General features: G+C 56.1%; 1 protein-coding gene across 4 annotated transcripts; it reads right to left on the bottom strand.

Annotated features, from left to right (window-relative positions):
- SGTA (small glutamine rich tetratricopeptide repeat co-chaperone alpha) lies at positions 1-14,558 on the bottom strand. Of its 4 annotated transcripts, none has more exons than XM_014480827.2 (12): positions 14,441-14,558; positions 7,541-7,678; positions 6,855-6,961; positions 6,619-6,703; positions 5,613-5,712; positions 5,196-5,300; positions 4,285-4,423; positions 3,558-3,620; positions 2,392-2,429; positions 1,538-1,627; positions 1,227-1,348; positions 1-1,146 (listed from the first exon to the last, which is right to left on the bottom strand). In XM_014480827.2, the coding sequence occupies exons 2-11, from the start codon at positions 7,638-7,640 to the stop codon at positions 1,234-1,236; spliced, it is 942 nt and encodes a 313-aa protein (XP_014336313.2). In that variant the 5' UTR covers positions 7,641-7,678; positions 14,441-14,558; the 3' UTR covers positions 1-1,146; positions 1,227-1,233. The 4 variants fall into 4 exon arrangements, with proteins under 4 accessions (XP_014336313.2, XP_070230064.1, XP_070230063.1 ...); XM_070373963.1 differs by having other exon boundaries at positions 1-963; XM_070373962.1 differs by lacking the exon at positions 14,441-14,558 and adding an exon at positions 13,336-13,463.
- Between the last annotated feature and the right edge of the window lie 971 nt (positions 14,559-15,529).

Here is a 15,529-nt window from a genome sequence, read left to right as displayed (position 1 = left end):
TGCCAGCAGAGGTCACGATGTCTATTTATTCCCCACACGTTACCTTGTCACCATGGTAGCACTCATGAGTTAGGATGCCTTGCGCGATGTGTGTGGGGCTGTCTCTCTCTGAGTTACCTACACACACAGTACTGGTACGGTGTCGCCTCCCACACGACCTGACACCACCAGGGAGCCTCCAGCAATCCCATCGCAACATTGTGGCACGAGCCACAGTGCCAGGGACCCTCTCCACCCTGCCCTGAGCTGCAGGGACATCCACGGTGGCTGCCTGGCGATCTCAGGCCCAGGCAGGTGGCCATCAGGGACCCCCATAGCCCCGACCCCCAAGTGGGAGGAGAGCCCGCTGAGGATGCAGGCAAGCCAGGCCAGCAGGACCACCTGTGGACAGAGGACAGTGGCTGGGATACACAGCCAGGCTGGGACAGGCTCAGGAGCCAGCTCAAAGGTCGAGAGGGCCCCTCGCAGTCTGTCGGTTTTAAGTACTGAGAAAAGCATGGCGATCAGACCCGAGTCCATCCGAGCACTGGACTGGAATTCAAGTCCCAGAAATGGGTCGTGTGCATCCAAGACGTCTGCTTCAGCCCCCGCTGGACGCAGAAACTGCCTCCGGGGCACTTGCAACTGGAGTTCCTTGTGTGAAAACACGGGTCTGCTGGGCCAGGCTGGCTGGCAGTGAGCTCGTTCGAGCAGGGGTGGCCAGGGAGGCCATAGTCAACTCAGAAAGCGGCTTCTTGGGGGCTGGGAGGCCCTGCAGACAGACTGGGGGGGCAGGCAGGGGCTGAAGGGGCTTCGGGGCCACGGCACCCCATGGGCCACTTCTTGGAGAGCGGTGAGAAGACCACCCCCACCTCAGAATGTTCTAGAAAATACTTTAGTGACCAGGTCTTCAGGGCAGGGGGCCAGGAGGGAGATGGGTGCTGGTCTGCACTCACAGCTTGCTGGCTCTGTTTCAAGAAGGATCTGGGGGCCGTGAGAGAGTACAAAAAGGGAGGGAGGGGAGGAGGTAAAAGTAAACATCATAAAAATCTGGCTTAACATGCAGGTCCAAGTTCTTTTTCTCTCGTGGGCGATCCAATGGAAAGAGACGGAAAAGGTCAAGAAGGCTTCCTGTTGGCCGGGAAGGACCCGATGGCGCTGGGCAGGCTGGAGGGAGAAACATCTGAGTGGGACCACCTGGCAAGAGACCTGAGGGCCCAAGGTGCCCCCCAGCCCCGGGGACTCACGGGGTGGTCACTCCTGCTGGTCGTCGTTGCTGGCACTGGGAGTCCGACTCCTGATCTGACTGCGGAGCTGCTCTATCAACTCTGGGTTCTGTTGCTGCATTTGCTGAGCAAACTGCTGGCCCCTGCAGGTGGGGGCAGGGGAGGCATGCCTGGGCTCAGCCAGGTCCAAGGCACCTACCCAGCCACCTCTCCCCACCTGACATGCCCCTGGAGGGCAGGGGGACCACTCCCTGGAGAATGAGGCTCCACAGAGCACCCGGGGACCCTGGACCCTACCCCACCCGGGAACCCTGCCTGGCAGGTCCACTCACGCCTGGATGAGACTGGCCAGGTCATTCTGCGAGGGGCTGGTGCCGGGAGTCCCCAGGGGGTTGTGGCCGCCCGAAATCATGCCAGACATGCTGCAAAGAGAGTCCTGGACTTGAAGACGGCTCAGTCCCCTTTTCCCCCTGCGGCCCTGCTTAACCCTTCCCCTCTGCTGGCAAGAGATGTCCCCTGGGACCCAACTCCCCCTGAGCCCACCCTTCTGACTGCAACCTGTCAGTTTCACCAACTTTCCCAGGAACATCCATTTTTTACTCAAAAACAGTGATTCTCAGTGGGGCAGTGCTGCCCTCCAGGGACACTAGGCCATGCCAGTGACACAAAAGACCATAGAATGTCTGAGTCCACTGATGTGAAACACTGTCAGGCCGATCAACAGACGGGTGACTGGTAGTCAGGAGCTGGGAGACCACACTCATGGGGTGGGGCTTCATTTTGGGGTGATGGACGTTCTGGAATTAGATTGTAGTGACCAGCTACAGGACATTATAAGCGTACTTAATGCCATGGAACTATAGACCTTAAGATGGCTAAAATAGGAAACTGTATGCATCTTTTACCACAATAATTTTTAACCACAAGGTCCAAAGAAGAAAGGACTTCCCTAGTGGTCCAGTAGCTAAGAATTTGCCTTGCAATCCAGGAGATGCAGGTTCAATCCCTGCTGAGGAAGTAAGATCCCACATGCCAGGGAGCAACTGAGCTCACGCACTGCAACTACTGAGCTCGAGTGGAACGACTGAGAGTCCACACGCCGTGATGCAGATCCCGAGTGCTGCAACTAAAACCACAGCCAAAGAAATATTTCAGAAAGACCCAAAGGAGAACAGTGGTCACTTACAGCTGCTGAACCTGGGGATTGTTCATCAGGTTTGATGCCTGAAGAAGAGAACAGACCTGTCAGATGGGGCAGGCTTCCCAACACATCCTGCCACTGACAAGGTTACCCTGTGAGCACCATGGGCCTCCAGTCTAGCACCCGGAGCGCCTGCCTGCCTCTTCCCCAGGCCTCACCACCCATAATGCGCTGCAACCCTCCCCCGCTTCCCTACTTTCATCCTGTCTGGACTCTCATCTTAGGAGATTCCAGGCACCTCATCACCACCCCAGATGGGGACGCCCCAGAAGAGTTGGTCCCAGTTCTCCTCTGTGGATAAACGACGACACCTGTTATCTCCCCTGCACTGATCCCCTCCCCTGCCAAGTTGGGACGATCTCCTCTGGGCCAATTTTAAGACAAACATGAGCAGAGGTCAGGGAGGTGACTTCCAGGTTGTGGCTCTTTCCAAAAAGGGCAAGACAGCGCTACCACCTGGCCGTGGACCGTCCACCACCCTTTGTGGCTGTCTCAGGTCACAGTCGTGCGAGCACCAGGCATGGCTGGGTACTAACAGCACTGCACAAAGCCTCGGGAGGCTGTGACCATTGACCCCAATGGACGAGGCCAAAGGAGTGGCCACTGCCAGCTGCGTTCCCTGGCTGGGTGTCCTCCTGCCTTGTGGCCATCTGTCCCTGGATGAGAGCAGAGGCCCAGCTACAACATGGGAGGCCGGACACATCTCATCAGGACAGACATTTCTCTGGCAGCTGGGGCTCCTCTTCCTGATGGTCTGAGACCCTGGGGCCCCTGGAGCCAGCAGTGAGCCCTGAGGACCAGCAAGACCACCTGGAACTGCACAGGCATGTGGACACGCCAGGCGCCTGCTCCCGGGGAACACCCTGTGCAGAACACGCACCTCTGCACAGAAGGTGGCCTTTCTCTGGGGCCCCCACGCCCTGCCGAGTCTCATCTGCACCTCAGGGAGCAGGTGTAGTCATCTGTAGTAATCGTGTTCACACTGAGAAGGGGCTCAGCATGGGGTGCAGGGCTGGGAGAGGGGGCTCAGTCTGCTCCCTGTGCTTGACATTGAGGAGTCTGACAGAGGGTGCTGCAGGTACCCCCTCCCTGGGACGTCTGTGGCTGTTCTGACCGTAGGCAGGGGCAGCGGGGGCAGGTGAGGCCATTACCATGCTCATGAAGCTCGGGTTGTTCAGCAGGCCTGCGATGTCAAAGCTGCCAACACCTCCCGTCTGCGGATGAGAAAAACCCTGGTCAGTGGTGCCGGGACACAGGACCTCGAAGGCTAGTCCCCAGGAAGTGAGGGGTAAAGTTTCCCATGGGGGGCGTGCTGGAATCCTGGGCATCCCTTCAGCTCAGGCGGTCCAGGCCTGCAGCCAGAGGGAGCTTTGTAGAAGGAAGCACCACGTGTGGGTCACCCAGGACGAGCTCAGCATGTTAACCTCAGCTTTTACTTTGAAGCTGCCTGAGAAAGGACAGTGTCCTCCGAGAGTAGCAAGTCCTTAGAGACAGTAACCAACTCGTCCATGACTGCACCTTTCACTTGCACACCTCCCAGCACAGGCCAACATGACCCCTCCTTCACGGGGCCCCCACAGCTGGAGCCACAGTCCCCACCCTGGTCACCTCAGATCACTCACACTAGGTACCCCGAGCCTGCTGGCCCTGAGGGCTGACTCCTGCCCAGGGAACCACTGATAGGCTCGTCCCCACCCCGAGGGGTGGCTTCCCTGGGTGACACGCCCCCTTCTGTTTCCGGGATCAGCCCCTTCTCTCAGGACAGGACCCCGCTGAACAGAGGACCAGCCCCCAGCACCAGAGGGTCTCCACACCCAGCTCTGGCCTTGCCCTCCAACCCAGCTGCCCCACCCCCAATCACTGTCCCACGGGACTCACAGGACTGGGTGCCTCTCTCAGCCGCAGCTCAGCCACCTTGAGGTTGGACTTGTAGGTCTCATTGTCGGGATCCAGCTCCAGGGCCTTTCTGTAGTAGGCCACGGCCTCCGTGTGCTTGTTCAGGCTGGATAGTGCCAGGCTGCAGATGGAGGGACGGAGGGCATGGGGGAGGGTCTGGGAGGCAGCCCCAGTTCTCGTGGTGGGGGGTCAGAACCCTACCTCCCTGCTTGGCAGAGCTGGTCTCAGGTGCATCCCGGGACTACCCGGGAGTTCATGCCAAGGAGGCGCCTCAGGATGGGCTGCAGGCCAGGACACCAGCCAGCCACCCCCAACATCCACAGAGGGAAGTGCTAGAGACAGTTATAAAACCCACCTCCACTGATGACCCCCCCGAGTGCCAGGTGGGGTGCACCCTGAACCCCATGAGGAGAGATACTCTGCCTGGGACCCTCCCCAGCCTCGCCCTCCATGTCTCTGCATCTGCTGTCCATCTGTTTCTTCACAAAAAGCTGATTAAACTAAATGACACAGGAATTTCCTGATAGTCTAGTGGCTGAGACGGCGAACTCTCAATGCAAAGGACCTGGGTTTGATCCCTAGTCCAGGAACTAGATCCCACATGCCCCAACTGAGAATTCACAACTAAAAGACCCCATGTGCCACAACTAAGACCCATTACAGCCAAAGAGATATTAAAAAAAGAAAAATCACCTAAATGACATGTCCTCCTGACTTTTGTGAGCCTCATGGGGAATCACTGAACCCAGGGAGGGGTCATAAGAACTGTGACTTACGCCAGGGGGTCAGAAGCTCAGGTGTCAGCCTGGACTTGGGATGGTGTGGGGCTCTGTCCCTAACACAAGCGCCCCGGGCAGAAGGTGTCCGCGGGGTGGATGGGCAGGCACACTCACCCCATTCTGCCATAGGCCTTGCTGTAGGACGGGTCTATGCAGATGGCCCGCTCGCAGTCCTGCACTGCCCCTGCATAGTTCCCCAGTTTGCTGTAGGCTGCGGCTCTGGGGGAGGACAAGCAGAAAGGTCGGGGAGCTAGCTCCTCCTCGCAGCCCCTTGCCCGGTCTCCCTGGCTACCTGGTGGGGCAGAGGCAGGGTCGCCGAGAGTGGGAGGCCCTGGCAAGCTGAGTGCCCATGCTTGGTACCTGCTCATGCTCACTCACGCCTGGCTACCTACCCAGCCAGGTGTGTCATTTAGGATGGCAGCTGAGGCATCGCCATCCCAGCCTTGGGTGTGACCACTCTCCCCATTCTCTCCCACAGCCTGCCCAGGCCCCTGCCAGCAACTCCCTCCTCCCCTATACTCCAGGTTGCACCTGTTACAGAAGTAGACGGCATTGGCAGGGTTCAGCTCGATGGCTTTCCCGTAGAAGTGCACAGCGGCCTCGAAGTTCTCTACTTTCATCTGCTCATTTCCTAAAGAAAAAGGAAAGGATACATCCATCCTGGGGTCGGAGGCAGCCTTCTTGGCTCTCTTGGCTTCCCTGTGAGGGGATGGGGTTTTAGGGCCCAGGACGTGACACTCAAACACAGGTCAGGCTGGTGCCAACTGTCGTGGCCCTGGCTGCGCCATTTGGGAAGCTAAGCCTCAAATGCCATCACTCTTGCTCGTTCCTTCAGAAACAGCCCAGTTTTAATGAGATGGAATTCATATACCACAATCCTACCCTTTAAAACTATATAATTCTGCAGTTTTTAGTATGTGCAGAGTGGCCCAATCATCACCACTAACTCCAGTACACTCCATCAGCTGAACATAAGCACCAACAGCTGTTACCACTCCCCAGTCCCTGACAACCAGGAACCTACTCTCTGTGTCTGCGGATCGGCCTGCTCTGCACATTTCCCATCAGTGGAATCACACCCTGTGTGTCCTTCCATGTCTGCTTCTCTCACTGAGCATCGTGTCCTCAGGGTCTGTCCACGTGGTAGCGAGTGTCAGTGCTTCACCGCTTTCTGGGACTAAGTGACATTCCCGAGTGTGGAGAGACCACACGTGTGCAGCCACTCATCGGCTGATAGGCAATGGTTTCCGCTATGAGCACAAGTGCACAAGCACCTTTGTGGATGTGTTTGCACACCTTCTGGGCATACCCCTGGGAGGACCCACTGGGTCATGTGGTCACTCTAACCACTTGGGAAGGTCCACAGTGGCCTTGCCATTTACATCCCTCCCACTGAGGGTCTGACTTCTCTATGTCTCCACATCCATGCAGAAGCCCCTGACCCCTACTCCAAGGCTGGCTCGCCATCTACTCTGACGGACCGGCTGGCTTCTACTTCCTGCAGCATCTGGAGACCAGGTTGTGGGGCGCTCCTCACCTTCAGTTTTGAGGCGTTCTGCCTCGGCCGAGTCCTCCTCCGAAGGCGGGGTTTCCTGGGGGCTCCTCAGATCTGGCGGCAGCTCCTGTCCCCAAAGCGAAATTGAGTTGCTGGAGAGGCAGTAGGAAACCACCGTCCCCCTGCCCCACCCAGCTCAGCACCCTTCATGCCTCTGGGGGTGACTCAGGCCCTTGTTCTGCGACCGATCCATGGTCCCGTGGGACCTGAAGGCTCACCTTGCCCGCAGCAGCTGCTTCAAATATTTCCGGAAGAGTCTGGGGGAGCGCGAGGTCACTGTCCTCCACCGTCACCCCAAAAGCGGTCTCCAGGCACTGGATGGCAACTGCCAGGGGAATGGAGGTGCACTCTGCTGACCTCAGCCCCGAGACTGCGATCTTGGCAGGCAAGATTCGAGCTTCCCTTCTTGGGCCAGCTTGCCAAGGCCTCGGAATGCATCGGTTGTGGTTCTGATTCCTCGGGGAAGTGGAGGACGGACCTACCCCTCCATGAGGCTGGGAGGAGAGGGGACAGTGCTATCCCTGCCTAGCAGGGAGCAGATGGTGACCTCAGGGCTGTCTGTGGGGTCACAATGCTGGGGCCGCCCAGGTGGTCTGACTGCTGGGTCTGGCCTGGGGTCCTCAGCCTCATTTCCATCTTTGGTGGATAGGGACACACATTCGGGGGGGGATTCAGAACCCTAGGGGGCTGTGCCTGACTGTAAGAGCAAGTGACAGAAAACCAGCAGGGGGCCCAGCGTCCCTCCCTGTGAAAGAGGACGGGGACCGGCCCATCACACTCACCCCACAAAGCTCCTGGGCACTGATGGGGGAAGGAAGGAGGAGGATGGGGGAAAGTAGCTGGCAGCAGGGGGCAGAGGACCCAAGCTCCAAGGAGGGAGGGAGACCAGTGACCCCCCACATACCTTCCAGGCTTTCCTGGGCATCAGATGAGAGCTCCCCATGCCGGAGCTGGTCGTGCAGGAAGCGGATGATGGCGTAGGCCAGACGCTTCTTGTTGTCCATCGTGAGGTGGGAGGACACACGCCTGGGAGCTTCAGGACCTGCAGACATAGAAGGAGACAGGCCTGGGGGCTTCAGGATCTGCGGACATGGTTCAGGGCATGAGGACAGGGTGGCAGGGACAGCCAGGCCTTTCCCCTTCTGCCCCTACATCCACCATCGTGCACCTCTTGCCCCAGACCATCCAGGCCCCAACACACCCCACCCTGCAGGAGCCACTTGAACTCACTGGCTAGCTGTATCTGCTCAACGAGAGAGGCAGGAAAGTTAATTCTCCTCATTTCACATAGGGGACACTGAGGCCACCCAGAGCCCCTGGCAGTCCTGCCTGATTCCTGCCTCAGGGTGACATGGCCCTGGGCCCAGTGGTCGTCACTCCTCACCAGCTGGATGGGATACACAGGGCTCCCCAGGGACACAGAGGGTGGGCCACAACCCTACCTGCTGCTTCTCTACACTCAGGACAAGAAAACATTCTGACATTCCAAGTCCCAAACATTGGGGGAACAAGCACTGTCCATGAGGGTCAGACAGGACCAGCTGGTGGGCCTGAGCAGACCAAAGGCCCAGAGGGCACTGACTGCCTCCCTTCCAGGCCGCCCAAGGGCCTCCTCTGGGTTCCAGCACACCCTGCTGTATTCCTAGGCTTTGTGTGACCATTCCCGGGACACCCTGGTGACACTTATGGTTGTCATGGCTGGGAAGGCAGGCCCCCACAGTGCCATGATGTGCCAGGTACTTCACATCCCTGCAGCTTTGCCCCCTGCAGGGGACCACCTCCCAGTCAGAGAGTAAACAGGCTCAGAGGGGGCAGCCCATGTTTGCCAGGGCTGCAGAGGGCTGACCTGGCAGCTGGGATGTGCAGTGTGAAATATCCTGGTTCCCCTAACATGCTCCCATGGGGTGAAGAGCCTGCGTGGCCTAGAAATCGAGGGGCAGCCTCCCAGCCGACTTATCACTAACCCATCACTGGTCAGTGACAGGTAAATCAAACTAGAGCAAGTCCTAAGCCCCAGGGTTTGCACACTGGCTGAGAGCAGGCGGGTGCTATCCACCCTCGGCCCTCAGGTTCAAGACATGTGACCCTGGAGGCACTTAGGGCCCTGTTTCCGGTTTGCAGAAAACTACATCATTGACAGTTTAAAGAAAGGAGAGAAAGCAGACACAAAAGGCCACACAATGTGCGATTCCACTGATGGGAAATGTCCAGAACAGGCAAATCCACAGACACAGAGAGTGGGTCCCCGGTTGTCAGCGACTGGGGCTTCTTTCGGAATGTTCTGGAAGTAGAGGTGACAGCTGCACAGCACTGTGAATGTACTGAAGTCTACTCAATTTTATAGGATGTGAATATCTCAATTTCTAAAAAGTGAACTTGAAGAAGCGGTGTTTTATGCAGCTGGACAGGGCATCTTGGCCACCATCCCACTCCCCAAACCTCTTCAGGGTGGGGGAAGTGGAATGACTTTCCTCCCCCATTTCTGGACACAATGAGCCTTTACCAAGCAAGTGCCTTTGGCTCAAGCGTATCCCTGGAACCGGGAGGTCTAAGGTCAGGATGGGCCAGGGCACAGAGGGCAGATGGCCAGCACTGCAGCCACAGGATCTTAGGAACAACACAGGGGCCATGGAGACCAACCCACACAGCTCACGTGCTCAGAGGACAGTGAAACCCCCAACACTGAGTCATATTCCCCAGCTGAACCAGTGAGCTGCCACCCAAAATGTCAACTACGTTCTGGTTTTTCAGTTCAGTTGCTCAGTCGTGTCCTACTCTTTGCGACTCCATGGATTGCAGCACACCAGGCTTCCCTGTCTTCCCAATCTTCACCACCTGGTTTTCACAGGTATTTGTTTTGCAAACAGCAGCTTCATTCACCACAGCCAAAAGGCGGACACAACCCAATGTCAGTGGATGGACGATGGGTCAATAAGTGTGGTCCATCCACATAGTGGAATATTACTCAGCCTTAAAAAGAAAGGAGGTTCTGACACCTGCTACAACCTGGACAGACCTTGAAGATATGATGCTCAGTGAGAGAAGCAGACACAGAAGAACAAATACTGTTTTGCTCTACTCATAGGAGGTCCCTGGAGGAGTCAGATCCATAGAGACAGGAAGTAGATAGTGGGGCCAGGGGCTAGGGGAGTGCAGTCAGTGTTTAATGAGGTCAGAGGTTCAGTTCAGGAAGATGAGAAAGTTCTGGAGATAAGGGTGGGGATGGTTGCATGACAATGTTGAATGTGCTTTATGCCACTGAACTGTGCACTTTGAAATAGTTAGGATGGTGAATTTTACATTATGTGTATTCTACTGTAATTAGAAAAAAACTTGTTTTCAACACTCAAAGTGGTCCTCTTAGGATGCAGACCTCTGAGACCCCAGGACCCTAGTCCTTTTGTATATTCTGCTCTAAATCAAGGGTCAAGGGCCACACCTGGCAGCCATCCACTTAGCTAAAAATGTCTTTTGCATTCATATGCTACAGAAGTGCCTCCATAATATGCTTGGTTTTCCTCACTGCCCCCAAACCCCAGAGAATTTACCACCTGGCCTTCATGTTTACCAGCTCACCCCCGACCCCTCTGCTGACTTCTCACTGAACTGGATAGAAGGGTGTCAGGGTCTCCCAGAGGGGATCACATGTCAAGGTGACATGGTAATGTCACAGGACTGGGTAGCTGGGGCTCCCACATGTGTTCCAGGCAGCACTTTGGGGCATGGCCCCCCGTCATACCCATGGGAGGCAGCACTAGGTCACTGAGATTCATGCTGGGCTGGGAGGGTACGGGGCGGGGGGTCTGCTTTCCCTTCCAGGGAATAAATGTGGCCTCTGTGACAACAGGCATTTACTTAAGAAAATAAAGGGCAACCTGATGTCTATGTGAGCAAGCTGTAAGGATGGAGGGAGTGACTCTGAGGGGTTGCTGGGGGTCCAGGGAATTCAGAGACAAAGTCACATGTGTTCCCTGCACACTCTCAGTTCTTCCAGCCCCACCCCCCACCATACCCCAGGACCTTCGCATGTGCTGCTAACAGCCCTCTCCCCTGACAGATGCCTCCCTTGAGGCCACTGATGCCTGGTTTCCCACTTCCAGGGCTTCTTCTGGTCTATGACAGGACCTTATCCCAAGGTTTGGTCCCCAATCTGACATACTGAGCGCCAATACCAGGGCCCTGGAGCCCACCCAGGGATGATGCTAGGCCCTACAATCTTAATGCCTCAGGTCCAGCAGTCTCCATCTGAGGCCAGCTCCTTGTCACCCGCTGCCTCAGGGCTGAGATGCTCTGCGCCCCATCTGAAGGGCGCCCAGTGGATGTCCTCACTCTCTCCTATAAAACAGGGTAATGGAGGCTGCAGGGAGATTCTAGCACCTCATGCAGATGTCTCCCCCAGGCTCTACAGACATGGGGGGCTGGGGAGAATGTGCACTGAAGGGTGTTTAATAGCACCCTCTGCATCCATCTTCTGGGAGAGGGCGTGGGGTGGGATGGGACAAGACTGGGTTCCATCACCATGTGACCTTTGAGGTCCTGGGACCCTGATAATATTTAAATACACACCTGAGTGGAAGGGCGGGGAGGTGACCCACTGTGGGGAGGTGACACTGGGGCCCTCCTGTTCATACTGTCTGACCATCGGGAATTTATTGTGGTGTCCAGTGTGAGCAGGCATCAAACGCAGTATTTTTCTCAAATGTGAGTGCAGGGGCCCTCCCCCGCGGCATAGCTGACAAGGGTTCAGGTCACTGTGCAGGGGGCATCCTGGGAGCTGGGATGGGGCAGCATCCCTCTCCCTCACACCCTCGATCCCAGGAAAATCCCCCCACCCTACCCAGGGTGTTGCCAATCACAAAAGTCTCTAGACGTCACCAAACCCCCAGCTGAAAGTCACTGATACACACCAAGTGGGAAAAATAAAGGGCAGATTTTCTGGCCAAATGACTCGGCTGTGAACTTTCAGCAAATCCTGCATTCGCCAAGTATTTTGGGTTACACAGGGCTTCCCAGGTGGCTCAAATGGTAAAGAACACACCTGCCAATGCAGGAGACAGAAGAGATGCAGGTTCAATCCCTGGGTCGGGAAGATCCCCTGGAGGAGGGCACAGCAACCCATGCCAGTATTCTTGCCTGGAGAGTCCCATGGACAGAGAAGCCCAGAGAGCTACAGTCCACAGGGTTGCAAAGAATCAGACACGACTGAAGCAACTCAGCACACATGCACGCTGGGTTTCAGGACTGCAGACAAGAGACTGCGAGTCTGCAGTGGGACTGGCACCTGTTGGACACAGGCAGTCCATGCGAGTGGCCACTCTCCTCCCTCTGAATGGCCCACATCACCTTCCTGCTCCCAGCAAAGTGAGTACAGAAACGCTGGCACATGCTCTTCCTCAGCTGCTACTGGGCACCAGGGGCTCGGGAACAATTCTGACTTGTCAGGCTTTGGCTGGGGAACAGAATCCTCAGCAGGACCGTTCTCTCTCACAAGAACAGCAAGGGCTTTGTGAGGCCCAGAAGGCTGCAGGGGCACTGGCTGCAGGCATGGGGTGCAAGCAGGAGACTGGCCGGGAATGGACAATGGCCCTGGGGTGTGGCTGAGGCCAGGGACCCAGTGCCAGTTCCTCCCGGTGCCTTCAGAAGCCCTGCTGGCTCTCCATCCACCTTTCCATTTTCTCACTAAAAACACCCCAGTCTCAGGAATGCCCTGGGTGTCCAGTGGTTAAGAATCTACCTGCCAATGCAGGGGACATGGGTTCGATCCCTGGTCCGGGAAGATACCACATGTGGCTGGGCAGCTAAGCCCAAGCACCGTAACAACTGCGCCTGTGAACGGCAACTACTGAAGCCCAGGTGCCCTAGAGCCCTGGCTCTGCAACAAGGGAAGCCACCACAATGAGAAGCCCACACACCACAACTAGAGAGAACTCCCGCTATCTGCAACTAGAGAAAGCGCATGCATAGCAACAAAGACTCAGTGCAGCCAAAAATAAACAAACAATAACAAAAATGTATAGAAAAGACTATAGCTCTCAATACAGGGCAGTGCTTAACCCAATTTAGGGCCACTTACCCTTCCAGGAAGACTTAATTATAAAGCCCTGAATGAAATCCTTGGAGTGCCCCGCACTTACAAACCTGAGCTGTATACTCTACCCACACTTGCTTATTTCAAGGGTCAGCAAACATCTTCTGAAAAGGGCCAGGCTGAGGACGTTCAGCTTCCCAGGTGCCAGGTAACATGTGTGTGATCCAGTGGGCTCTATCCCACAAAACCTCATTCACAACAGGCTGCAGGGACTTCCCTGTGGTCCAGTGGCTAAGCCTCCATGTTCCCAATGCAGGGGATCCTGGTTCGATCCCTGGTCAGGGAACTAGATCCCTCCCCGCCAAAAGAGGCTGCAGTGGGATTTGGCCCCCTGGTCACCGTTTGTTTAATCAAACTCCCACTGTACAGCATAAAAAACTGAGGCCCAGAGGCATGGGAGCAACCTCCAAGGTCATCCAGGGAAGATGCATATCTGCAGTTTTGAACCTGCGCAACCTGATTCCTAGAGCTCCAAACTCCAAAATACCCTTTCCTCACCCACAAATGTGGACACCCACACCAAACCTTGCATGTGATTTCTTGGGGGTTCACACCCTTCACCCCTTCTGGACAGCACGGGTGAAAAACCACTAGTCTGAGGTAGGACGTACTTTAGCACTGTGGACATTGAGGGCCAGACTGTTCTCCGTGGGGCCATCCTGTGGATTGTGGAGCAGCATCCCTGGTCACCACCCCCTTGATACCAGGAGCGCCCCTGGTTGTGACAGCCATAGACGTCCCCAGACATGGCCCCGTGTTCCCTTTGAGGACAGAATGCCTGGCCTAGGAAGAGGAAAAGCAGACAAAACAAATAACCAGAGAGAGAAACAAAAGAAAATGGGAAACGTTGCTGGGCGGAGATGCAGAGTGCTCACGCATTTCCTGGCATCTGATAACAAAACCATCTGTCCTCTAGGAAGCTCTAGACAAGTAGCAAGAACCTAATGAAAGAGGGTTCCACGTGTACTTAACCTCATAAAGACCCTAAGAGACATACTTCTACAGCCCCTATTCGTGGCAGGAAAGGGTCGTGGAGAGGGCAAGCGACTTGCCCAAGCTCACAGAGCCAGCGAGAGGTGGACGAGCCGGTCCTTAGCGCCAGATTTCGCCCCCGTCTCCGGCACAACAGGCAGAGGTCGTCCTCGTGAAATTGGACTAACCGCTGCTGATCTCTTGGAGCTGTCACTTCGCGCTGGGGGCCCTGCGGCTTTAGTCCTCTCGGAAGTCCCCCTACCCCATGCAGGGACTGTGACGACGCCCGTTATCTGGAGGGGGAAACAGGCTCCGAGAAGCCAAGAGGCTGGTCAAGGTCACCCAGGTGGACAGTGGAGGAGCCGGGTCAGGGAGCCCCGACTTGAACCCCAAGGACCGGGGCCCCGATTCAAAAAGACCATGTTTCCGGGACACAGCGGACACCCAGCAAGTGCTCACTGCGTGCGGGGCGCTATGCCTCCCGCTATCCACCCCCGGGCCTCCTAATTCGCATTTCATAGGCCTGGAGTCCAGAGGAAGGAAACCTGGGCAGCCAAGGGCTTGCCCGACGCGGTCTGGCCTCAGTTTCCCCTCCGCGCCGCCCACTCACAGCACTCCGCAAATCATGGCGACCCCGGTCCCGGACCGACGTCTTCCTACGGGCACAGGAGCCCCAGAAGCCCCAGACGCCCCGAACTGCGGACCTCAGGCCCATTCGGACCTGCGCCGAACCCCCCGACTCACCTCTCCCGCAGCCGAACCCGGGACCCACCGACGGCTGCGCCTGCGCACCACGGCGCCTCCCTGTACCGCCCCCCCCCCAACTGAGACGCCTGCGCAGACCGCCTGGCTTTCATTCTGCGCAGGCGCGCCAATTATCAAGGCTGGCATAAGGGGAAGTGACGCACTTTAGAGGCTGGGACAAGCTAGTCGTTAGGGCAACCAACCACTGCGAGCGAATGGAGGCCGGAAATCAGGACTGACTTGTCCTCTACAGCGGGAATGGAGTGGTGCATCATGGGACGGTGGAGGATTCTTGTGGGTTGGCTGAGTCTTCACGTGGTGCCGAGTGGGCCACGTGGTGCAGCTGCGTTTGGGTATCTGGCGCCTGGAGCATCATAGACTATCTTTGAATTCGAGCAACTGTTATTTATTTTCTTTACTCATCCATCCTCCAACAAGTGAATTATTTTATTCATTCAGTCCATCAGAGTAAAGTATAATTCACAGATTTTTGTTCACAGCAGGTGCCTAGTAGTCAACGAATATGCACGCCAACTATAAAGGGAAATGTTTGCTCTCATTACCTTGTATTGCGGTACACTGTAAACTAGTGAGTGAGTGAAGTCGCTCAGTCGTGTCCGACTCTTTGTGACCCCATGAACTGTAGCCTACCAGGCTCCTCTGTCCATGGGATTCTCCAGGCAAGAATACTGGAGTGGGTTGCCGTTTCCTTCTCCAGGGGATCTTCCTGACCCAGGGATCGAACGCGGGTCTCCCGCATTGCAGGCAGACGCTTTACCCTCTGAGCCACAAACTAGTATATAAATGAACAGATTTTACTCAATGGCAAGCACTATGAAGAAAACGTGGTGTGTTGTGTTTGGCGGGTAAATTGGCTGGGATGATTAGGGAGGGTCTCTCTCCCACAGGTGAATTTGAAGAACAGGAGAAAAGCACTCCAGCTATAGGAAACAGCGAAAATGAAGACTAACATAGAATTAAACTTGACGGTCTCAAGAGAGAAAAAAATCGAGGGTGGGTAATGGGAAATTCCCTACTAAGTGACGGTCATTAGGGTGAAAGTTGCCAGAAATGTTCTCCCAATTCATT

Source organism: Bos mutus, chromosome 7, assembly GCF_027580195.1.
Source record: "Bos mutus isolate GX-2022 chromosome 7, NWIPB_WYAK_1.1, whole genome shotgun sequence".
NCBI lineage: Eukaryota > Metazoa > Chordata > Mammalia > Artiodactyla > Bovidae > Bos > Bos mutus.
The sequence above is the reverse complement of the archived record's forward strand: the minus strand, read 5'-3'. Positions and strand labels throughout refer to the sequence as shown.

Bases quoted from the DNA above. Each gene is read 5' to 3' on its own strand.
- SGTA (XM_014480827.2), bottom strand. From the start codon at position 7,640: ATGGACAACAAGAAGCGTCTGGCCTACGCCATCATCCGCTTCCTGCAC. The intron at 6,962-7,540 runs GTATGTGGGGGG...TTCCCCTGGCAG, and splicing joins TGCCCAGGAAAGCCTGGAAG to TTGCCATCCAGTGCCTGGAG. The intron at 5,713-6,618 runs GTGAGGAGCGCC...CTTTTTCTTTAG, and splicing joins AGAACGCCTCAAAACTGAAG to GAAATGAGCAGATGAAAGTA.